The following is a 20,963-nucleotide window of genomic DNA, read 5'->3' as shown; positions in this document are numbered from 1 at the left end:
AAAATAAAACATTCTACGTGGGCCTATTATGTTCAATGCCTAGTTCTGTGCTAGGCAGTTTACACTGCTACTATGAATTTGTTTGAACCGAATTCCACCGGAGTAAGAAGACATAAGTGAAAAAATATTAACATCAGGAAGTGTTAATCACATAAAAAAAATAAATTTCAGGAATGGTTAAGTTCCAATGCATGGAATGGTTAAGTGCCAAAAGTTTTCTTCAATTGTTTTTATTATAGTAAGAGGAATTTTACTCAATGCATAGAAGCTGAAGGAAAATTTTTACATAAGTTTTTAAAAGAGGCCCTTTTGGCAATTGTTAATACAAATGTGAAATAAGACCCTTCAAACAAATACCAATTTCAATAAGTTTACAGACAGCAATAATTTATTCTGAAATGTTCATTTAGTTTCTGTCGAGACACGATTCATGTCTCATTAATAAAAGAGCAGCCATCTCACCTCAAATACCAGAATATACAACAAGTTACAGCATAGCAAAAATTCTACCTACTCTCAGATAAAATCTAGTTCAGGTAAAATAGTTTCATTCAATGTTTTACAGTTACACATTTTTTTTGTCTTGAGCACAAAATAGTGTAAATTGTTACACTGTAGCTATCTCTATGCACAGCATGTGACCACAGAACTGTTAATCATTACTTCTGAAATTGAACCATCAGTTTCATTCATGCAGTAAAGCAAAGCAGGCTGGGTAAACTTGTTCATCGGCAACCATATTACTGTGAATTTCACAGCCACATGATTAATTATGACATTAGATGGACTCACAAGAACTAAAACATGTTTTTTGCATAAATACCAATTTCTCCCTGATGTAAGTTTAGTCAGTTTATAATCTAGAAATGATTGATAATAGCAATATATATTTTCTATCTGTAGTGTTCATTATTTTAAGACGAGCAATAATTAAAGGATGATGGGATGGGATGCTACTTAAATACATGTAAAACATACTGTACAAATATACTTGGCTTTACCACTTTCTTCCTAACTATGAAGAGTGCCTCCCAAAATATGACCAGTGAAGACAAAGTACACTATCAGATATGGCTTCCAGAACAAAAACCCTCTAACAAGAATCAAACCTATTTACAAATTTAGTCTTTTAAAGTTCATTTGAAACAAAATTTCTATATAGCAGTTGTAATTAACACATAATTTTCTTAGTGTCCTCGTTTCAGCTCTTTTAAACAGATGTCACAAGGTAAGACCCAGAATGGCGCTTAGGACTTTGACTTCCACTGGATTCTGTGTTGTCAGTTTTTGAATCTCGTTTCTTTGTGTTGTTATTCACTGGTGTTGGGATCTGAGACGGCCGGGCTGAAGTGCTATCTGCACTGCTTTTCCTAGGGCTTGGGTTGTAATTAAAAGGAGTCACTCTGGCAGCAACAGTCCCACTAGGTGAACTGTGTTTGCTTGAGCTGCTAGAAGTGAATGGGGTACGCTCTGCTATAGAACTTTCATTGGTCTCTGATGCAGGGATGGGATTACATTGTCCCGGTTTTGTCTCAGTTCCTTTTTGTTCTGGGACATCTACGTGAATAAAGGAGTTCAGGTGGTTTTCCAAACCCATGGTGCGCATGGGAGCACTGCCATTAGCTACATTTTGTTTTCCCTGATTATCTTTTGGATCTTTAACATTTGGATTTCCCTTTTCTGAAACACTGTCAATCACGGGGGGAGTATTACCTGTCGGAGATCTTCCAGATCTAGGGTTATTAATGGGACAGTCCTCAATTCTCACCCAAACATCTTCTGTTTTAGAAACAGCAGGTGCCATTTGATAAATTAGAGTCTTTGATTCAGCACCATTTGTAGCACCTGAGGAAGTAGTCTGAGACATACTATTCGTGGGAGAAATTTCACTTTCTTTTATTTTTCTCCATGTTCCTTTTGTGGACACTTGGTTTTCTTTAGTTTGTTTGGTTCCTGAAATGGAGTTCACATGTTTTTCATCCTCACTTTTTGCTTTTTCACTGGATTCTGATGAAGCAGAGAGAATTGAAGATGAACTTCCAGTTCTTCTCCAAGTGCTTACTCGAGGAAGGGATGATGAATGTTTGCTGTGCTCACGTTTCCAGGTTCCTGATCTATTGATTGGAAGTCTGGAAGGACTTTCAGAATGGGAGCGTGCTATATCATGACGCTTTGCTGGCCTTCCATCATTATACTCCAATGTGGGACTAAGATTAGGTGGGAGTTTTCGCCATCCACCAGCTTGAACAGACGAATGTGTGGATAGAGACATATCAGGAAGAGAAGGACTTAAAACTGGAGTTTGTGCCTGGGACCTAGTGGGAGAATCTGGTCTAGAAGATGGAGAAAGAGATTCAAATGAAGCAGATTCCTCCAATTTTCTCCTTAGGGTTGGGCTTGGAGCTTCTTTAATGAAAGTTGACTGGCGTACCAATACGGGTCTCTCTGATCTATCAGATTCACTTCCACTTGACTTAGTTGAAGACATTCTAGAAAGCTCTACCTTTTTATTAGATCCACTGCTATTAGTCATCTGATTTAGTCCTTTGGAGGCAGACTCACTTCTTGGGATACTACTTGCATTCTTGGATAAACCTGTTTGTTTGGTAAGGTTCTGTTGGCTTATCTGTCTGCCTGGGGATGTATATGACATTTTTCCTGAACCTGAGGACTTAGTTGAAGCAGTACTAGGGGATGATGTCCTTGGCAGTTGAGATAATTTGTTAGGTGGACTTATTCCATTTCTACCAGGAGAAATTGAGTTTCGCCCTGGAGACTGCATAGGTCTACTTAATGGTTGCTGGACAGGTCTTGAAGGAGTGGAATCTCTAGATCCTGATCTAGAAGGCCCTTTATTTGACCCACCTGTTTGGGATGTCTGCCTGGTAACAGGGCTTAGTTCTGATTTCACTGATGGCTTGGATCCTCTAGGAGAAGTGGTGGCTGTCTGACCTTCACTAGGGCTTTTGGAGGCTGGGGTCTTAAGGGGAGGGCCTTTTTTAGAAACGGGACTTGTACTTGAAGAGCTATTTCGAACTCCTGGAATATGGATCATTGTCCTACCTCGAGATATTGAAGGCATGTTTGTTTGAAGGGGATGTTTCATTTGGCTTGAAACTTCTGAATTAGATCGAACTTTTCCAGTAATCAAACTTTTATAAACTTTTTTTCCTCCTTTGATTCCTTTATTTTCAGAGTCTATCTTTTTAGTTTCCAATGTACTTTTCTCTCCAGGTTTTAGAATTCGTGGGCCTTTATTACTTGTAAAGGGTTTTTCCTCTTGATCAGGTGTAAGATGAAATGGTGATCCCAGAGAGATTCCTGATTTCAGGGAAAGGATGGAATCTGAATCAGATGAAGCTTGTCTAGATAAACATGCAGCAGCAGCAGCTTGATGTAAACTACTCACTATGGAATTTGCACCTTCCTGAATAGCTTTCCAATCAAAATTTTCCGAATCAGGGGACAGACCATGTTCTGAATCTGGTCTCTGTATATCTTTCAAATCAAGTGTCAAATCTTCAGCTAATATGCCACCCATACTTCTGGGACTATGCTTTTCATTATCGCCCTTGAGTCGTGAGGGCTTTTTCTTCTTTGGCATTGCAGAACTTATACACTCCTGCAACAGGTCATCTTCAGAATCAATACTGAGAGAACTGAGAGAACTGTTTCTTGAGAAACAAACGGGGGTATCTTCAACATGAAATGATTTAGGAGCGTATCCCGACACCTGAGGTTTACTTGGTTCTCCCTGTGAATCAGAGGGCTCGGTCTCTTTGATAGGTTCATTTTCTTTGTTGTTATTGTTTTCTTGGTCAATGTCACTGAGAGAACTCAGAGAGGAATTGCGAGAAAAGCAGACAGGAGTATTTTCAATAGCAAAATTCTGTAATTTTTCATCAGTTGCTGCCCCTCTGTCTGGTGTGTCTTTGGATGACTGGGGAAAAGTGGATTGCTTCTGCAGTACAGCTTTAGAATGACCTCGATTTACTGGATGCTTTATAATAGCTTGAGTCTTATTAGCCAATTGTTGGTTTGAGGTTAGTTCTGTGTGGCTGGTAACTTTAGTTTCTGATTCCTTATTTTCTTTCCCCTTTCTTAATTCAGCCTTTTCCCTGGAAAGGTCAACATCATCATCATCAAAATCTAGAGAACTCAAAGAATCATTTCGTGAAAAACAGTACGGAGTTCCTTCAATAGGCGTGTAATGATGAGGTGAATCAAAAGTAAAACTTCCTCTGACTCGATCTTCATTATTTGGTAGCTTATCACTGAAATCCTTGGAATTATTTTTCAAATTCTGTTTCTTTGAATCTTTGTTGTCTGAGAAAGTTCTTTCAGCATTTAAATTATTTTTTGAGTCTGTATTTTTTCTTACACGGGTCCTATATTCAGTACTTTGTGGCATAGGTTTTACTGGTGAAGTCGGTTTCTTTTTCTTACCATCTAATTGATTTTTGTCAGTTCCAGATGAAGACACAGATGCTTGTTGGACCTGGTCCATTATTTTTTTCACACGGAAAGGCTTGTGACTTTTCCCTTTGGGCATAGCGGAATTAATGCATTCTGCAAGAATATCACCTTCCTCTGTTTTATTGTCATCCAATTCAGGTATAGTTACAGATGAGGTTTTTCCTCTTGGAGCCTCATCTGTACTTCTGCCTTCTGTAGGAATGGTATCTCGCTTTTCAAATTCACCTGACTGTGCCCCTGCTCTAACCCCTTCTCCAGCAGCTAACTCATTCGGAGGGGATTCTATTGTTAGATCACTTAGAGATGTAGCCGTGGAAAAGTTTATAGGTGTCCCTTCCACACAATAAACCCGTGGTATATCATCTCCTGGTGTAAAACTAACATGCTTTTGTGCTTGTAACCTGTTCTGTGATGGCAGAAGTTTGTACACAGGCAGCTGACTTGGTTTCCTTGCCACAGGTGGAGGTAATTTCGAAGCAGTCTGAGCTGGCTTTTTGGCCTTACGTGATGACTTTGTTGGCATGGCAGAAATAATACATTCTTCTAGTATTTCAATATCATCATCATCTGAATCATCTAGAAGATCTTTTTCAGAATCAATAGGTTTTTCTGCCTCTTTTTCCTGGTTTTCATTTGATTCCTCAGGCTGCTCAGATTCTGTTTCATTACCATTGTCATTTTCCTGAACTGCAGGCATTATTCTTAATTCCACATCTTTCTGTATAAATGGCTCATCAAGGCTCAGAGCACTCAGGCTAGATGAACAAGAAAATCCATCTGGAGTACTTTCTGTGGCGAAATGTAATAAAGTATCAGCATCTGGATGAACTTGAACCCTCTGAACTGCAGCATTTACAGCAGCTTGCTTAGGTACACTCTCTCTCTTTTCAGCAGTAGGTCCTTTACTTTTAGGTACCTCTCGCTTGGTCTGAACTGTTTGAGGAGGAGGTGGAGGAGTTTTACTTCTGCTTGGTGGCATGGTTTGTCCAGGGCTATCTGGAAGGTCACTGGGGCTTATAATACCACTTACCATTCCACTGCATGGTTCACTCTGAACAGAGCTGGCAATCGAACGACTCTCAAAACTATCAAGTGAGCTGACAGAAGTACATCTGCTAAACATGAGTGGAGTCTCCTGAACATAGTGCTCTGGTGGACTTTTGGGTGTCTGAGCACCACTTTTGGAGGGAGATTTGGCCCCTGAAGAAAATTCAACAGCTTTGTGCCTGGTTGATTCTGAAGATAAGCCAGAAGACTGCAGCCTGCTGGATTTGGTTCTAATGTGCTGTGACACTGTTGGAACTTCACTCACAGGGTCTTCAGTTGATCTAGTTCCACTGTTCTCTTTTATTTCTGCTATTTGCAGAGTATTAGCAGAGTCTGCTTCCTGTGTTGTCTGATCGCATCCTATTTCATCTTCAGCTGATGACAGAGATGACAATGAACTACACCTTGAAAAGCATATTGGGGTATCTTCTACACAGTAAGTCTGTATTGTTTCTTGGTTGATAGAGGGAACTTTGCAAGAGGTAGCTTTTTGAGTCTGACCACTTCTACTTTGTGCTGAATTTGGATGGAGCTGACTCTGCCTTTTGGCATTAGATGAAGGCGTAGATGTATTCTCACTGCTTGAAGAGATGTGTTCAGTTTTAGTGCTTTGTCCAGATGAACTCTTTGAGAATGAAAATGACGGTTTCTGTGAGGATGAAATGTCTGTGGCATATTTTAAACTATAATCAATAGGCTGGTCCACATGATGTTTTTCTTCATTATATTTTATGCTATAATTTGTTGGTCTTTCTTCTTCTTCATGTTGTTCTTCCTCAGAGTAACGTTCACTATAGTTGGTTGGCTTATCATCTTCATAGTCATCTTCCTGACATAAAGACTGGTTTACATTCTGATTAATTCCATGATTAGAAACCACTCGATTTGTTTCTGAACCACTGGCCCCCCTTGACCGATATGGGGAAACACATTCCTGCTGCCCAAAATGTGGTTGGAACTTGTGGTGTTTATCATCAGTGTTCTCAGTATATATGGGATAAGTTGTGTTTTGGCTCCTTGATTGTCTTTGCTCATTCTGTTTTATTTCATCTTCTATTATGTGTTTGGGTCTTGCCCATCTTTCATTCTGTGAAGGACTTTGCCTTCCAGAGTTCAACTGCTCATCTGAATACTTAAGACTATAATTTATTGGTGTATCTAGTTCTCCATCATTATCATCCATATGATTTGCACTATGTATTTTATGGGCTAGGTCAGCTGGATATTGACCATAACTGCAAAATTTACTTTCATCATCTTCAGAATAGGATTCAATTGAGGGTTTCATTTGACCTCTTTTACCATAACCATCACTACTACTGACACTATTTAAACTATCATTTGAAGATCTCTTATATTCCAGTTTGGCATAAGGCATAGAACATGTTCTATTTGAATTTTCCGACTTAGTGAAATTGTAAGTGTTCGAATGTGTGTGGGAAGCAGAGCTTCTTCTTAGTGCATTCCTGTCATCTGTCACACAATGCAATTCGGTGGTAGACCCAGAACTTCTGTCTTCCTGGGAGGTATGAATGGCTGATACTTCTTCCATGACTTTGGCAATCTGGGCTGCAGTGCCGGAAATCTGTAAAACTCGCTTTGAAGAGGTTCCTGGATTTTCTGTTGCTGAATGGTAGTTGCCTAGGCCAATTCCTCGTTCTCTCTCCAAACTTCTATCTTTTTCAGAACGAGAACTATCTAAACTTCCCCTTGATGAAGAGGAGCTGGGCAATACTGTAGTATTCAAATATGGTGAAAGGACAGTCATGTTTCCAGTATTAAAATTATCTGACCTATTATCATCATGACGATTGGTGTCAAAAACATAGTCACCATAGAGATTTTGCTTGTGTCTCTGCTTACTACGATGAGATGCCTTGGGACTTAAATTGTCAATATTGTCGAAAGTTTCTGATAAATGCTGAGCATCTAATTCTGCTTCTAGGGCTTTTTGTTTCCTAACATGAAGAGATGGCAAGCTTGAACCAGGAGACATAATATTGGCATCCTTATACTTTGCAGGTCTATTTGCCATGAGATTCCTTAAAGCTGCAGCACTTCCCATAGCAATCATTTTGTGCTTTGAATGAATGAGGTTTTTGAGCATGCTTACTGCCCCCATGTCCCATAATGCTTCCTGGTCTTTAGGATTTCTTGCTGAGAGATTCCATAATGTTCCGCATGCATTACTGACTATTGTTAAACTGTGAGATTTCAAGTGTTGTAATAAGGTTTGTAGACAGTTGTTTTCTCTTAGGATTTGCCTAAAATAAAAACAAGAAATCACAAAACTAAGGTCAAAATCTGTGTGTACTAACAACAAATAAAACAGAAAACAAATTTAAGTCAAAAGATAACTACTAAAACTTATTAACAATAGGTATAATAAGGTTATACCAAGTATCCTATAAATTCTAAACATTCCACATCTCCTCTTATTCTTTCTTTCTTCATTTAATGTTTTTTGTTTTATAGTACTCATCTGTCAGACCAAAGGAAGTAAAAGTGTTATTTTTTTAATCTCTTCTACATTTCCTATTCTGACCCCAAGAGCTTAAAAAATTTTTCTTGGAGCAGATACATTTACTGTATTCACATGGTAACAGTTTCCCAATTTAAGGACTATAAATATATCATGAAATCTTATGCTGAACTGGGACTGTGTGGTAACTGAATCTGTGGATGGGTACCACAATGTTGACTACTGAGACATCCTGGAAGAGGTAGATAGAAATGATGAAAGATCTTTATGCAGTCAGGGAACACACTGTAACTCCGAAATCAGCAAACTTACTCTTTACAGTAATCTTATGTCTCTGCTTGATTTTGTGATACTGCCACCCCACTTATAAGTGCTCTCTGGCAGAATGTGTGCGTAGCCATTATTTTAAGAAATAAGGTGAATTAAAGGTTTCCCAAACATTTACAGCATATGAAAACAAGGGCTGAGAATCAGCATAATAAACTCCGGGACTTGAAAGAGCTACAGCTTGTTTGATGCATAGCAAACTGAAGTTTAATGACAGCATATTCAGCTTTACTTGAAAATTGACCAGCAAGTGTGCACAAGGAACTTTACCATGGTGGTCTTCTCTCAGCAATTCCAATAGTGAACTAATTACTTACTTTAAGGAATCCTCTTTGCATAGCAGAAAGGGATATAAGGCTTGTAGTTTGTGCATCAAAAACTTAAAGAAAAGGTATTTATATCTTTTATATTTATTTATACTCTTACAGTTTCTTTTACTAATATAAACATCTTTTCTTTAAGTTCTTTACTAAAAGAACCTCATAATCTTTTTGAAAATGACAAAGGAAAATACTGAATAAATAAAAAAAAAAATGAATAAGCTGTGAAAGATACCTATATTTTTGTTGACATAATACAGAGCCCAAGTTCTGAAAATGTGTACCCTGTATCTGAGGTGTTCTCTTAGGTTTCACAGCTCTAGTAGATGGGATGAATGGCTGGTGGTGGCTAACAAATATTATGATTATTGATGCTAAAATGCCGTTAGAAGGTGTTGATAACACCAAGGTCAAGGGTTTGGATCCCTGTACTGGCCAGTGGTGTGTTTTGTTATAAAAACAAAAACACACTACTAGAAAAATGTGAACCTCTTTACTCTCTGGATTATGATCATAGTTTTTGTTTTGTTTTTAAAAATAAGTGTCATATTCCTTTATGCCATACTAATACACAGGAAGGAGTTTGTCCTAATATTTGCGACTTTTATTTTTTTCCTTCACATATGGGCTATGTCTCAAGTATCATTTGTTTCCTTCTAGACTCCTTTATGATACTGTGAACTTTTATTAGAATAAATACACTGAGTTAATCTTGGGAGTTAACAGGTATCTTCTCACTGTAATAATTATACAGTATTTTGGCTTAAAATTTTCATAATTACTCAAAACGTTGCTTACAATTTGTACCCTTTTTGAGGGTACAAATTCTACACTAATTCAGTTAAAAGTAATATAAAACTCTACATATACCTGTGGTCCTCATTTGTAGCTATCAAGCTGGACACATTTCGTAATATCCCACCTCCACTTTCAATAATGGCTAAAGTATTTGTCTGGCTCCGATAAGTGAGAGTGCCAACCAAAAATGCGAGTGCTCCATCTACGGCACATATATCAGCTTTATTCTCAGTGCAATGCGCTGACAAATTCCATAAGGCACTCAATACGCTTTTGAGGGTTGATTCCTGTTAAGAAATGGAACATGTGTCATCTAATTAGAGTTGAAATTTGTCTCTCATAACTTCTAAGTTTACTTCTATTGAATAAAAGTTATTTTAAAAAAATTTCCCGTACTGCACACCCCTCACTAGTAAGTTATTAGGAATTTTCCATTTAGAAAAACTCATAAAATTCCTAATGGAATTTAAGTCAATGACAGCCCTATACAATAAGCACAATACAATATTAAACTAATGACCTTTATGAACTTCATTCTAAGTGTTTACCTGGTACACACATATATTAAAAGAACCTATATTAGAATATTAAACAGAACTGATACGCATTATGAAAAGATAACATTTTCAGGATAATTGAAACTGAATTTTAAAAACCTCTACATACCATATATAGATATTGAAAGATATCTAAGAAGTATCATTAAATGACAAGAGCAAGTTCAGAGCAGTATGTACAATATTTTGTTTGTATAAAAAACATACACATCTATCTATGTGTGGTTGATTCAAAAGTAACAATGTAACAAAAAGAAAGAGTATTGGAAAACTGCACTTTTCTTAAAAAAAAACAAAAACATACACATTTATCTATATGTAGTTGATTCCCAAAGAAACAAAGTAATTATAAAAAACCAGAACTCTCTAACATACAATATCATAAAAAACTGCCAAATTGTAATTGCCATAGAAACACTCTGACATACTATTAAAGATATTTGGTCAAAAATTGCCATGATCCTGATGTCAGTCTTTTTCTTACTACAATTCATTAGAAATCTACTCTTTGCCTATCATACTTGGTGGTACTCCAGAGGATACAAACAGAGCAAACTGGTACCTGCTTTGAAGGTGCTAACAACTTACTTTGGGGAAAAAAAGGCACAAAACATACATGAAACAAAGTGCTGTAAAGGAAAGACTACTGCAGCCTGAATTTAATCAAATAAATAAACTATTTCATGGAGGAGAACAGCTCTGCAGGAAGATATGACCTGTACTTTCAGAGAGAAGAGAAGACAGTTGTTCCTGGCAGACGAAGCAGAATGAGGAAAGGCATGGAAGTGGGAGTCAGTAAGGGAGGACGGATGAACAGGAAGATGACACAAGGAGATCAAAGTCCATGCAGGGAACAGTGGAAAGTAAGTTCAGAGGCAGAAGGCAGGCCTTATTGCCACAGCAGACATTTTGGCCTAACCAATAAATGCTAGCCACTTTATTCTCTTCACCAAGAAATTAAATGAATGAAACAATCTAGGAGCTGGTTTAGACACTATTTGTCAGAGAAATGGTAGGAGGAAGGGAGAAAGTGCTTTCAACAATCAATATGCGAGAAGAATAAGAGCTCAATTTTTACTATATTGGGTTGAGGTAAAGGTGGGGATTCCAAGTATCCTGAAAACAAGAAAAACAGCAAGAATTCAGAGGAATGATCTTTAAACTGCAACTGGCCCAAAGGTGAGAACTGAAGATAGAGAAATACAAGTTACTGTTGGTGAGTACACTTCAAGGATGAAGGCTTTTGTTTCAAAGAAGTTTCATAGTTCAAATGAGAGGAAACAGGAAATGATTATAGGTTGAAAATACAGACAGCAAAGGCAAAGGGAGGGGTTTCAATAAGGTGAGTGATCAAAAAGTAAAAAATACAGGTGAAGGTAGAAAAGAAAAACCTAAGTAAATCTATGAATCTAGATTTTATGACATAGGAGAGGTTTGTGTTAGAAGCAAAATGGGGAGAGACTGAAGATGGTATGGCTAGTTAAATGAAGCAAATGACGTTTTCAGGGCTTTTGTTATTCTAGAAAAAGAGAAACACTGCAACAGTTAGAAGGAGCCACAGAGACTTTTTACTTTCATTTGAAAATGAAAGTAAACAAAAAAGAAGAATTCATTAGAGAAGATACAGAGGACAGGAGAAAGGGACTTAACAGCTTGAGAAAACAGCAAAGTCTGGGGCACAGAGCGTGGCTGAAGGATGGACTCTACTGTATGGAAGAGTTAAGAAGTAGCCGAATGGAGTTAAAGTGAGGCGGTGCAAATGGGGGAGATGGAGGTAACTCTGACACTCTAGGTCATTAAGTAGTAAATGAAGTTGAGAGGGAATAGATGACGAATTAAAAAGAGAAAGAATGTTCATAATGACTGCTGTGCTGAATGTAGGAAAAGAGGGAACAAATAACAAACTGCTAACCAGAAGCAGGCCCAGATCAGAATTGGGTATTATAAATTCCTGGTAGGCTAGTTTTTCCAAGACTGGCCTTGCATTAAAAACTTATAGATGAATTTAAGGAGAAATTGTTTTTTTTTTTTTTTTTAAAAGATGACCGGTAAGGGGATCTTAACCCTTGACTTGGTGTTGGCAGCACCACGCTCAGCCAGTGAGCGAACCGGCCATCCGTATATGGGATCCGAACCTGGGGCCTTGGTGTTATCAGCACCGCACTCTCCCGAGTGAGCCACGGGCCGGCCCGGGAGAAATTGTTTTTAAAATACTATTTCTGTTTTTCAAGAACAGGGCATGTCTATTTATCGTGGTCTTCTTTTGTGTTTCTTGGTAGGATGAGTCTTTTAAACTAGCCTTCCCAGTTTGTAGCAATTAGTTTCTATGTAGATCTTTTAGGTCCTTAACAGAGAATAAAGTCATGAACTAGTCAACAGCAGTACATGTTCTCATAATACACACAAACACAATAAACCTTTCTGAAAATATACAGGGCTAACTAGATTAAGAATTTTGAAGTGTGCGTGATACTAATTTTTTTGTACTTTATTAAGGTGTAATTAAGAACAATAAACTGTACATATTTAATGTATACAGTTTGATCACTTTTGATGTATCTATACACCCACGAAACCATCACCATGATCAAGGTGAGAAACATATCACCCCAAAAGTTTCCTAGTACCTCCTCATAATCCAACCCCTCCCCTTATAACCCTAACCCCAGGAAATCACTGATCTGTTTTCTGTCACTACAAATGTATCAAGAGTTCATTCTTTTTTATAGCCAAGTGGTATTCCATTAAACAGATATCCACAATTTGTTTACCATTCACTTGCTGAAAGACATTAGAGCTATTTTTAGTTTTTGGCTATCACAAATAAATTGCTGTGAATATCTGTGTGTAAGTCTTTGTGCGAACATAAGTTTTTGTTCCTTTTGGAAACTTAGGAATGGAATGACTGGGTTGTAGGATAGGTGTATGTTTACCTTGAAAACACTGCCAAATGTTCTCCAAAGTGGTTATATACCATTTTACATTCTCACCAGCAGTGCATAAGATTTCCAGCTGCTCAACCACCTTGATACTTGATCAGTCTTTTAAATTTTAACCACCATGATATGTGTAATGCAGTTTTAATTTGCATTTCCTTGATGACTAATGATGTTGAGTATCTTTTCAAGTACTTATTGGCTATGCATATACCTTCTTTTCTGAAGTGTCAGTACAAGTCTTCTGCCCATTCAGTATTTTAAAGGTATCTTCATACAGACCCTAAGTACATTTAATTATTATCTTTATAACATAATTTAGTTGAATTCTTTTCTTCTAATACATTTTCAAGGGTTATAAAATAATATACTTTACCAAAAATATATAACAGAACAAACAATAAAAAACAAAACTCTTTGGCTTCTCTGAAAATGAAAGTTTTTTTTTTTTTTTTTTAAATTTTATTTTATTTTGTCAATATACAATATGGTTGATTATTGTGGCCCATTACTGCAACCTCCCTCCCTGAAGAGGAAAGTTTTAAAGAAGAAAATGTAGGCTGTGGGTACAGAACTGGTTGGGTGAAAGAAAGCCCAGATTAGCTAAGACAATTTGCTTGGTTCCTTTCAGATTTCAAGTTTCCTTAAAAAAAAAAAAAATTAGCTTAGTTTCTGAGGCAGATATCCTACCTGGAGATATTTATTTCCTTCTGCAAACCAATTATCATTTGGGGATTCCTCTCCCTTGGGTCTGATCACCTCTTGATAAGCTAACCATCAAAATTTGAGGACTTTGGGCTGGCCCCATGGCTCACTAGGGAGGGTGCGGTGCTGATAGCACTGACGCCATGGGTTCGGAGCCTATATAGGGATGGCCAGTGCACTCACTGGCTGAGCGTGGTGCGGACAACACCAAGCCAAGGGTTGCGATCCCCTTACCGGTCAAAAAAAAAAAAAAAAAAAAAATTGAGGACTTTGGTGGACTGAGATTTAGAAAGCACAGAGGTAACATTTATACCAGTGATTCTTAATCCACGGTGATTTTGTCCTTCTTCTCTCCTGGGGCACATCTGGTAATACTTGGAGACATTTTTGATTGTCACAACTGGGGGGGAAGGTGTACTGGCAGCTAGTGGGCAAAGGCCCCTACAATGCACAGGTCAACTCCAACAACGAAGAATTACTTGGTCCAAAATGTCTATAGCATTGAGGCTGAGAAACCTTGACTTAATACTAAGCCATCTTGTATAATATTTTTCACATTGATACTTTAGGAATCTGGAGTACTCTAAAACTATGGACTGTTAAGATAAACAGGTTCAGAAATTAGGGAATCTCGTTGGCAGGAAAAGGCAACAAAAGAAGTAGGCAAACATGGAATTCATATTACAGTAATGAATGTTTTTAAAGGTACCTTTTTAACTTCCAAAGCACATTCCATCAACGCTTTCACACTTCCAACTTCCCGTAATGTCTTTTTACTATTTACATCAGCTCGCCAAGACAAATTCCTTAAAACACTTGCAATAACCTGCAAAAGAATCAATTTTACTGTAATTTGTATATAAAGTGATTTATACTAGTTGCTTTTTGTTTTTAATGCTAGAGGTAAGGTAATAAATAAATAAATAAACAAACAAATAAATAAATAAAATGCTAGAGGTTATTAAAAATTCCTCCTAAGTACTACTAGGGTGCGAATAGGAATTCCTACAATGAAATCATTTTCCTTTATTCTAGGTTAATGAAACCATACCTTAAACATGAGATACTAAATACTGAACCATAGCTTAATCTAAATCAGGACATTAACCTGCTCCTGCTAATATCCAAGAAAAAACATTTGAAATTCTAAGTATACCTGCTGTAAGTCTTCACTTTCAGATTTTAGTTGGGCCACAAGTGCTCTCATGCAGCCTTTCATAGAGCATAGTGTAGCCTGTGAAATTAAATAAGGAACAGAGGGTCATCAATGAGGCAACCTGAAACTGTGCTTTATTTCTGGCTATTAAACTTCAAACCCAGTTATCTCATTTTAATCACAACTGATATTTTACCCATAAAAGATCTAGAACAAGATTACCTAAGTGAAAGACAGATATCCTCTTAATTCTTTGCTCTTTGTTTTTCCCTTGCCAAACTGTTAAAGTGAATAAATGATAAGAAATGATAAGCTAAGGTTTTAAAGTAAGGTCTCTTATTTGGATAGTTAGTATGTGTGTAACACTTGCCTTGGTCAGCAGGATTTTCAGATTTTTGTTCTCGTTCTTAGAAACAGTGATTTTAATACAATTACATAAATCCACTACTGTGTTCCATCTGTAAATGTGCTTTTGCCCTTGTTGAGGCATAAAGTAACCAAATGAGTAAGGATATGCAGTAGGTGTGAAGTACAGGTTTTTATTAGTCATTGCTTAATAAGAAGACTGACAAAAAAGAAAATCAGTGAAAAGTAGTTTGTATGAAAGTAAATTAAATCATACCTGAGCTATCTTAAGAAACAGATCTTATAAAAACATACCTTGTTGGCTACATCTCCGAAAGTCAAGTTTGTCAAAGCCATTCCAGCATATCGTCTTAATGTAATACTGTAGTGATCATTAGTAAGCCCATACATTTCACAGTCCACTTGCAATAATTCTGCAATGGCCTGTAGTCCCCCTAATTTAAAAAGGGCAAGAGGAAAAAGACAATAATCTAAAATAAAACAAATTGGTACCAAGTCGGTAACTTAAATATTAAAAAGAAAACCCTCAAAGATTGAGAAAGCATCGTTTAAATTTGCCCTTAGAATTACAAGCCACAAAACTGTTATAAAGGACTTTTGTGTAATATATTTATAAAGTACAACTGACAACTATTCTATTTTCTGCCATTTTCTCCACCCTCCAGCCCCTTGCCTTATTGAGTGAAATGAGTATCATTTTCTATTTACTGCATATACACTACTCTCTGCCAACTATGAAGAAGGCTATTTACTAACACTACTAGGTCTTCCCGAACACAAGAAGAAAAAGATAACATATTTATTATTAGGACTTTATAAACATTCTTCAGTGTCACATACTGTGGCCTAATTAATATTTTTTTTTATCTGCAAAATAATTTCTTTTAGGAATACTAAACCTTTTAAAATAAACTGTGCATGAAGCAAAGCTTATTTTTTTGTGAAAAGTAATCATCTGTTCAACTTATTACTAAATTCTATAAAACTACTTATTTGTTTTTAAAAAAATATTATACTTTTCTTTAATATTACCAAGTACCAACTATACTAGGATTTAGTATTTTCTTTCCCCATGATTCTCACCACTGGGTATGCTCAATGATGCCCACAGTGGTCAGCGTTAGGAAGGTAAGGAGGAAAACAAAGGGAAAGGAAAGGGAAAGACATAAGGGAAGGAGTTAAAAAAAAAAAGGGGCAAAGCAAAATGGTGACGGAGTGAACAAAAGAAAGATAAAATGCATATGGAGGCTATTCAAAATATTACTCATCATCAAATATTAATCATCATGGGACTTGGGATATTGTTTTGTCACAGAGGAATAGCTCAGGCAGAAAAAATAAAGATGAATATGAACAGGCAATTCTTGAATACTATAAGTCATAAATCTGAAAGAGAACCAGTACATAAATACTTTTACAAATGATCTGGAAGGATCAGCATACAGAAGAATCTGCAAGTTCACAAAACAAAGTTCTATCTTGGGTCAGGAATTCCAGGGCAAAAGATTTAACTGTAGGAAGATTCATGCAAATCTTTATAACTAGAAGAAATGACAGATGAACTTGAATGTAGATAGGTACAAATTAATTTGTGTAAAGAAAACTCAAACTGTATTTAGGAAGATTTTCCTCCACCCACCTATGACAGTGGAAAAATAGTCAGTGAACAAAAAACAGTCACTGTATTTATGGAGCTCACAGCTTACAGCAAAGATAGACATTGAACAATTAATTTAAGTGTGATGGATTGTTAGAAGCACAGGGTAAGACAACAGGTGGACTTAACATGGGCGGTGGGAGTAGAGGGGGGTGGTCCCAAGAAAAAGGCTAAGGAAATAATGTTTAAGTTGAGATTTAAAGGATGAAAGAGTATCTAACAAGGGTAGAGCAGGAACTGGAGAGAAGCATTCTATGTACAGGAAACAGCATTTGCAAGGGTCCCTGGGCCTGAAATACATAGCAACAAGGAGAGAACCAAAAGATAAGGCTACAAAAATGGGTAGAGATGGCAGATGTAGAGATGTAGGACTTTATTTGCCACATTAAAGATTTTAGGCAGAGGAAGGAATAATTAGATGTACATTCTAAATAAACTATTGTGGTTGCAGTGTGCAGAATGGACTATGATTGGAAGTGGTGAGATAAGTAAAACAAAGTATTGCAGAGCAAGGGAGACAATGGTGCTTGAACTAGGGATGAAAAGGAGCAGTGATTTGAGATATATTTAAAAAGCAGAATTAAAGAACTCAGTTACAACATGTACAGGATAAGAATGAAGCCATGAAAGACTTCCAATATCTTGGCTTGAGCAACTGGGTTGATCAGGATGCCAATTTCTGAGAAAAAGGAAGAGACTGTCAGATAAGCAGTTCGATAATGTGTCTGAAACTCAGGAGAAAGAAGTTGGATTGAAATGTAAATTCAAAAAACACTAGCTGAACACTAACGCTAATATAATAACTGAGGCTGTAGGAGTGGATCATACTGTGTGGCAAGAGAGGAAGAGAACCTAGGGAAGAGCTTCAAGGAATTCCACCATTCTATGCTTGAATAAAGGAGAGGGAGCCAGTAAAAGAACTGAATGTTGACCCAGGAAATTGACATAGGAGTCACTGTAGACCTGAAGACTGTGGCCCAGTATACTGATGAGATCCCCAAAATGTCAGTATTATAAAGCAGAGTATAAATACCAAAACAAAACAAACTATGTTTTCTGTCCACATATAATCCTGGCTGGTGTAGCAATATGCCTTAAAAAGGCATACTGTCTTAAGAAAAATAAAAGCATCTAAAGAAGGTCCTAAGGAGGCACTAAATGATCAAAGAGTTAAGTACTCTTGTATAGAAAAACTAAAAATTTTAGAACCTGATTCTGAGAACAAAGATTAAAATAGGATATGGTGGATGTCAACAAAACCATGAAGAGCATGACTAATGAAAAAAGAACATTCAATAAAATTTGGAATATCAGATAAAAGAGAGAGCCCTTTATGACTTCAGGCAAATAAAAGATTCCAGTAAATTTTGAAGCAAAGAATATAATTCAGACATTAAAACTGTAAATGAATTCACTAAAATACCATACAAATTCATGACTGATACAAAAATTGGTCGCCCTAAGAAAAATTAGGATGTCTTGAGGTAATGCAAAGATGATGAGCATGTCCTTTCACATTTTTCTTGGTGTTTGTGTTAGAAAACAGTGGTCTAGACGAACCAAATTATCTTCATAACCTTACAGACAGTGGACAACCAACTGTCTTAGGTGACATTCAACAGAATCCTTAATAGGATTCTTATTTAAAAAAGATGATAGAGAAATGACACTTAATTTTTAAAAGTATTTTTGTTTTAGTTGATTTAAATAGTCACCATTAGCATGAAATGCCTCATTCTAAAATAAATATTAGAGGCCCAACATCAATACTCTATACTTCAGAGTTTCACAAAGTTTCCCGATCATAAGAATCACCCGGGCCACTTATTGACTATGATTCTTCAGCCTCTCCCCTGGAGATTTTGCTTGCTACAGGGCCAGAGAATCTATATGATTTGACATGTGCCTCTGGTAATCGTTATGATCTAGAAATTCTGTGCAATACTAATGCAAATAAACCATGAGTTCCTTGAAAGCCAGGACCATGTCTTAATCAATGTAAAAGTCTAGTGCCTACCACAGTTTCTGGGATAGATTCGGGAATTAATAATAAACATACATCACTGATATAATCTAAAACTTCCAACTCTAATACGTGTAAACTTAAATGATCCTGAGAGCTGTAGACTCTTTGTATATATACAAACAACAATTGCAGCTGACTGGGTTTGTGAATTGCCCTTCATCTTCTTGGGACTTCTTTCCTCCTTATTCCTTACTGCAAGATACCTGTGCTGTCTTATACTATCTCCCCTCAGTCCATAAACCTTGATCCTCCTTTTGCCCCAGTGCAAATTTGGAGGCTAGGAGTAAGAAGGAAATCCCCTGTGGCTATGTCCCCAGCAGTCACACCCCCAGAGGCCCCATCCTGCTCCTCACCTGAAAGCCCCTGACCTAGCTCCTGTGATGAAATGCCCCGGGTAGCCTTCCTACCTGAAGAAGGAAGAGGAACAAATACTGAGTCTAGGTTTTATTTTGAAATTCAGATGATTAATGTGTCAGTCCTAGTCTATAGTCCATTGGAACATAGGAACATATATAGACAACCTTTGCAGTATATTAAAATTGGATTAATTTTCCTATATATTCATTATTTTTATCCCCTTCCCATTATTATTAGCATAAAAAAAACTTAAAATTTTCACAAATGCTGAGATTGTACTGAGAACTGAGATTCCACAGGAAGCTGAAGGTGGGGGTAGGGAGGGGGAGAGAAAAGAGAATCAGGTGGACCAATTGCTAGGGCCTGTGGGAAGAAAAGCACAGCTGGAGTGCAGGCCTGAAATCTCAAAGTACAGAGCCTCCCAAATTGATGACTCTGAAGGAGACAGCACTCATTTTTGGCTGTTCAGTTTCTCTGTGTTTAAGAGTCTCATGATTTTATCACTTCTAAGATAAATGATGAATGACAATGATGAGGGTGGCGGAATACAAAGCAGGGGCTGGAATGTAATGTAACAAACAGCACAAAAAGCAAGGGCATGGCTACACTAACATGGGAACTCAGTGTATGGTTCTTGCTTGTGGTACACCTAGAGAGATCCAGTTCACCTGAGATGGCTCAGCATGATGCAATTTATAAATACCACATGTGCAAAATGAACCTAGAAATCAAAGAAAAACCGTTACATGAAAAATGGGGTGCATAAATGCAGGTTATGTCAGTTTTAGAGCGTACGTAAAGGAATAATTGTTCCAAATCTAATGAAATGTTTCTAACTTAAATTAGGGTGTAATGTTTTTCTATATTAGCCAGTTTCAAAGATACTGTGTTGCTTATGATGAAAATTCAGTGAACTACTAATAACCATGAAGATAAATGACAATCTTAATAATAAATTCCTCCTGGTGCATATCAAAAGTGACTGACAGAGTTCAAGAACAATGAAGTAGCTTTACATTTCAAAATAATTCAAATTACCCTATCTATCAACTGTCACACAGGGTCTATCTTGGCAATAGAGACAAGGAGTAACCCTTGGAGTAATTTTTTAAATCTTTGGCTAACATTCTGAACATCCAAGTTAGTTTATAACTGGGTAGCAGTTTCTGTGATTCAGCAACCTTTCTCCCCTGAAATCATAGTACAATTTTTTTGCTATAAGGAGAAAGCAGCTGGTAATAGAAGTCAGTGGCCTTGTACCCCAACTCATCAATGATTAAAAATCTTCATTTACTATACTGAATTTCATCATGATTCAAAAACCCACTAGTATTTGTTTATGGCTTTAAGAAACATTTTTGTCTTACCAAGTTCATTCATTGCATGTCTATGCTCTTCGTCAAATGAAAGTTTCATCAGAACACACACAGCAGGACAGATTTGATGTTCAACAGGAGCTGGCACTGAAAAATAAAATTGACATAAATCATAATCCTTTGTCATTTCAAAAGCAATGATGTTTATTATACTTTAAAAATACATGGGGATCACTAATATATTCCCTACACATAGAAGTTTAGTGGATTAACAAATATTTGCTAAATGATGAATAAATACTATAAATGTGGGACAGAAAATATGAGTAAAGGGCTTTTCTTGGTTCCATAAAAATTTTTACTACTCATCTGCCCTTGACCAAGTCTGTTAGAACAAGTCATTTGTAGGCTCATATAAGTCAGATAACTAATAATTC

The 20,963-nt window shown here is 36.9% G+C and overlaps 1 protein-coding gene across 10 annotated transcripts in view; it reads right to left on the bottom strand.

The window, feature by feature from the left end:
* Positions 1 to 370: 370 nt before the first annotated feature.
* APC (APC regulator of WNT signaling pathway) overlaps positions 371 to 20,963 on the bottom strand; it is a 121,338-nt gene continuing 100,745 nt past the window's right edge. For 8 of the 10 annotated variants that reach the window (XM_063087820.1, XM_063087823.1, XM_063087829.1 and 5 more), the window contains 7 exons: positions 20,578 to 20,673; positions 19,207 to 19,260; positions 15,465 to 15,604; positions 14,805 to 14,882; positions 14,358 to 14,474; positions 9,523 to 9,737; positions 371 to 7,787 (listed from right to left, as the gene is read on the bottom strand). In XM_063087820.1, the coding sequence (XP_062943890.1) occupies positions 1,211 to 7,787; positions 9,523 to 9,737; positions 14,358 to 14,474; positions 14,805 to 14,882; positions 15,465 to 15,604; positions 19,207 to 19,260; positions 20,578 to 20,673 (7,277 nt within the window). In that variant the 3' untranslated portion in view covers positions 371 to 1,210. The remainder of the gene's footprint in view (positions 7,788 to 9,522; positions 9,738 to 14,357; positions 14,475 to 14,804; positions 14,883 to 15,464; positions 15,605 to 19,206; positions 19,261 to 20,577; positions 20,674 to 20,963) is intronic. The other 2 variants (XM_063087824.1, XM_063087830.1) reach the window with 1 other exon arrangement.

Source organism: Cynocephalus volans, chromosome 2, assembly GCF_027409185.1.
Source record: "Cynocephalus volans isolate mCynVol1 chromosome 2, mCynVol1.pri, whole genome shotgun sequence".
Lineage (NCBI taxonomy): Eukaryota > Metazoa > Chordata > Mammalia > Dermoptera > Cynocephalidae > Cynocephalus > Cynocephalus volans.
The sequence above is the reverse complement of the archived record's forward strand: the minus strand, read 5'-3'. Positions and strand labels throughout refer to the sequence as shown.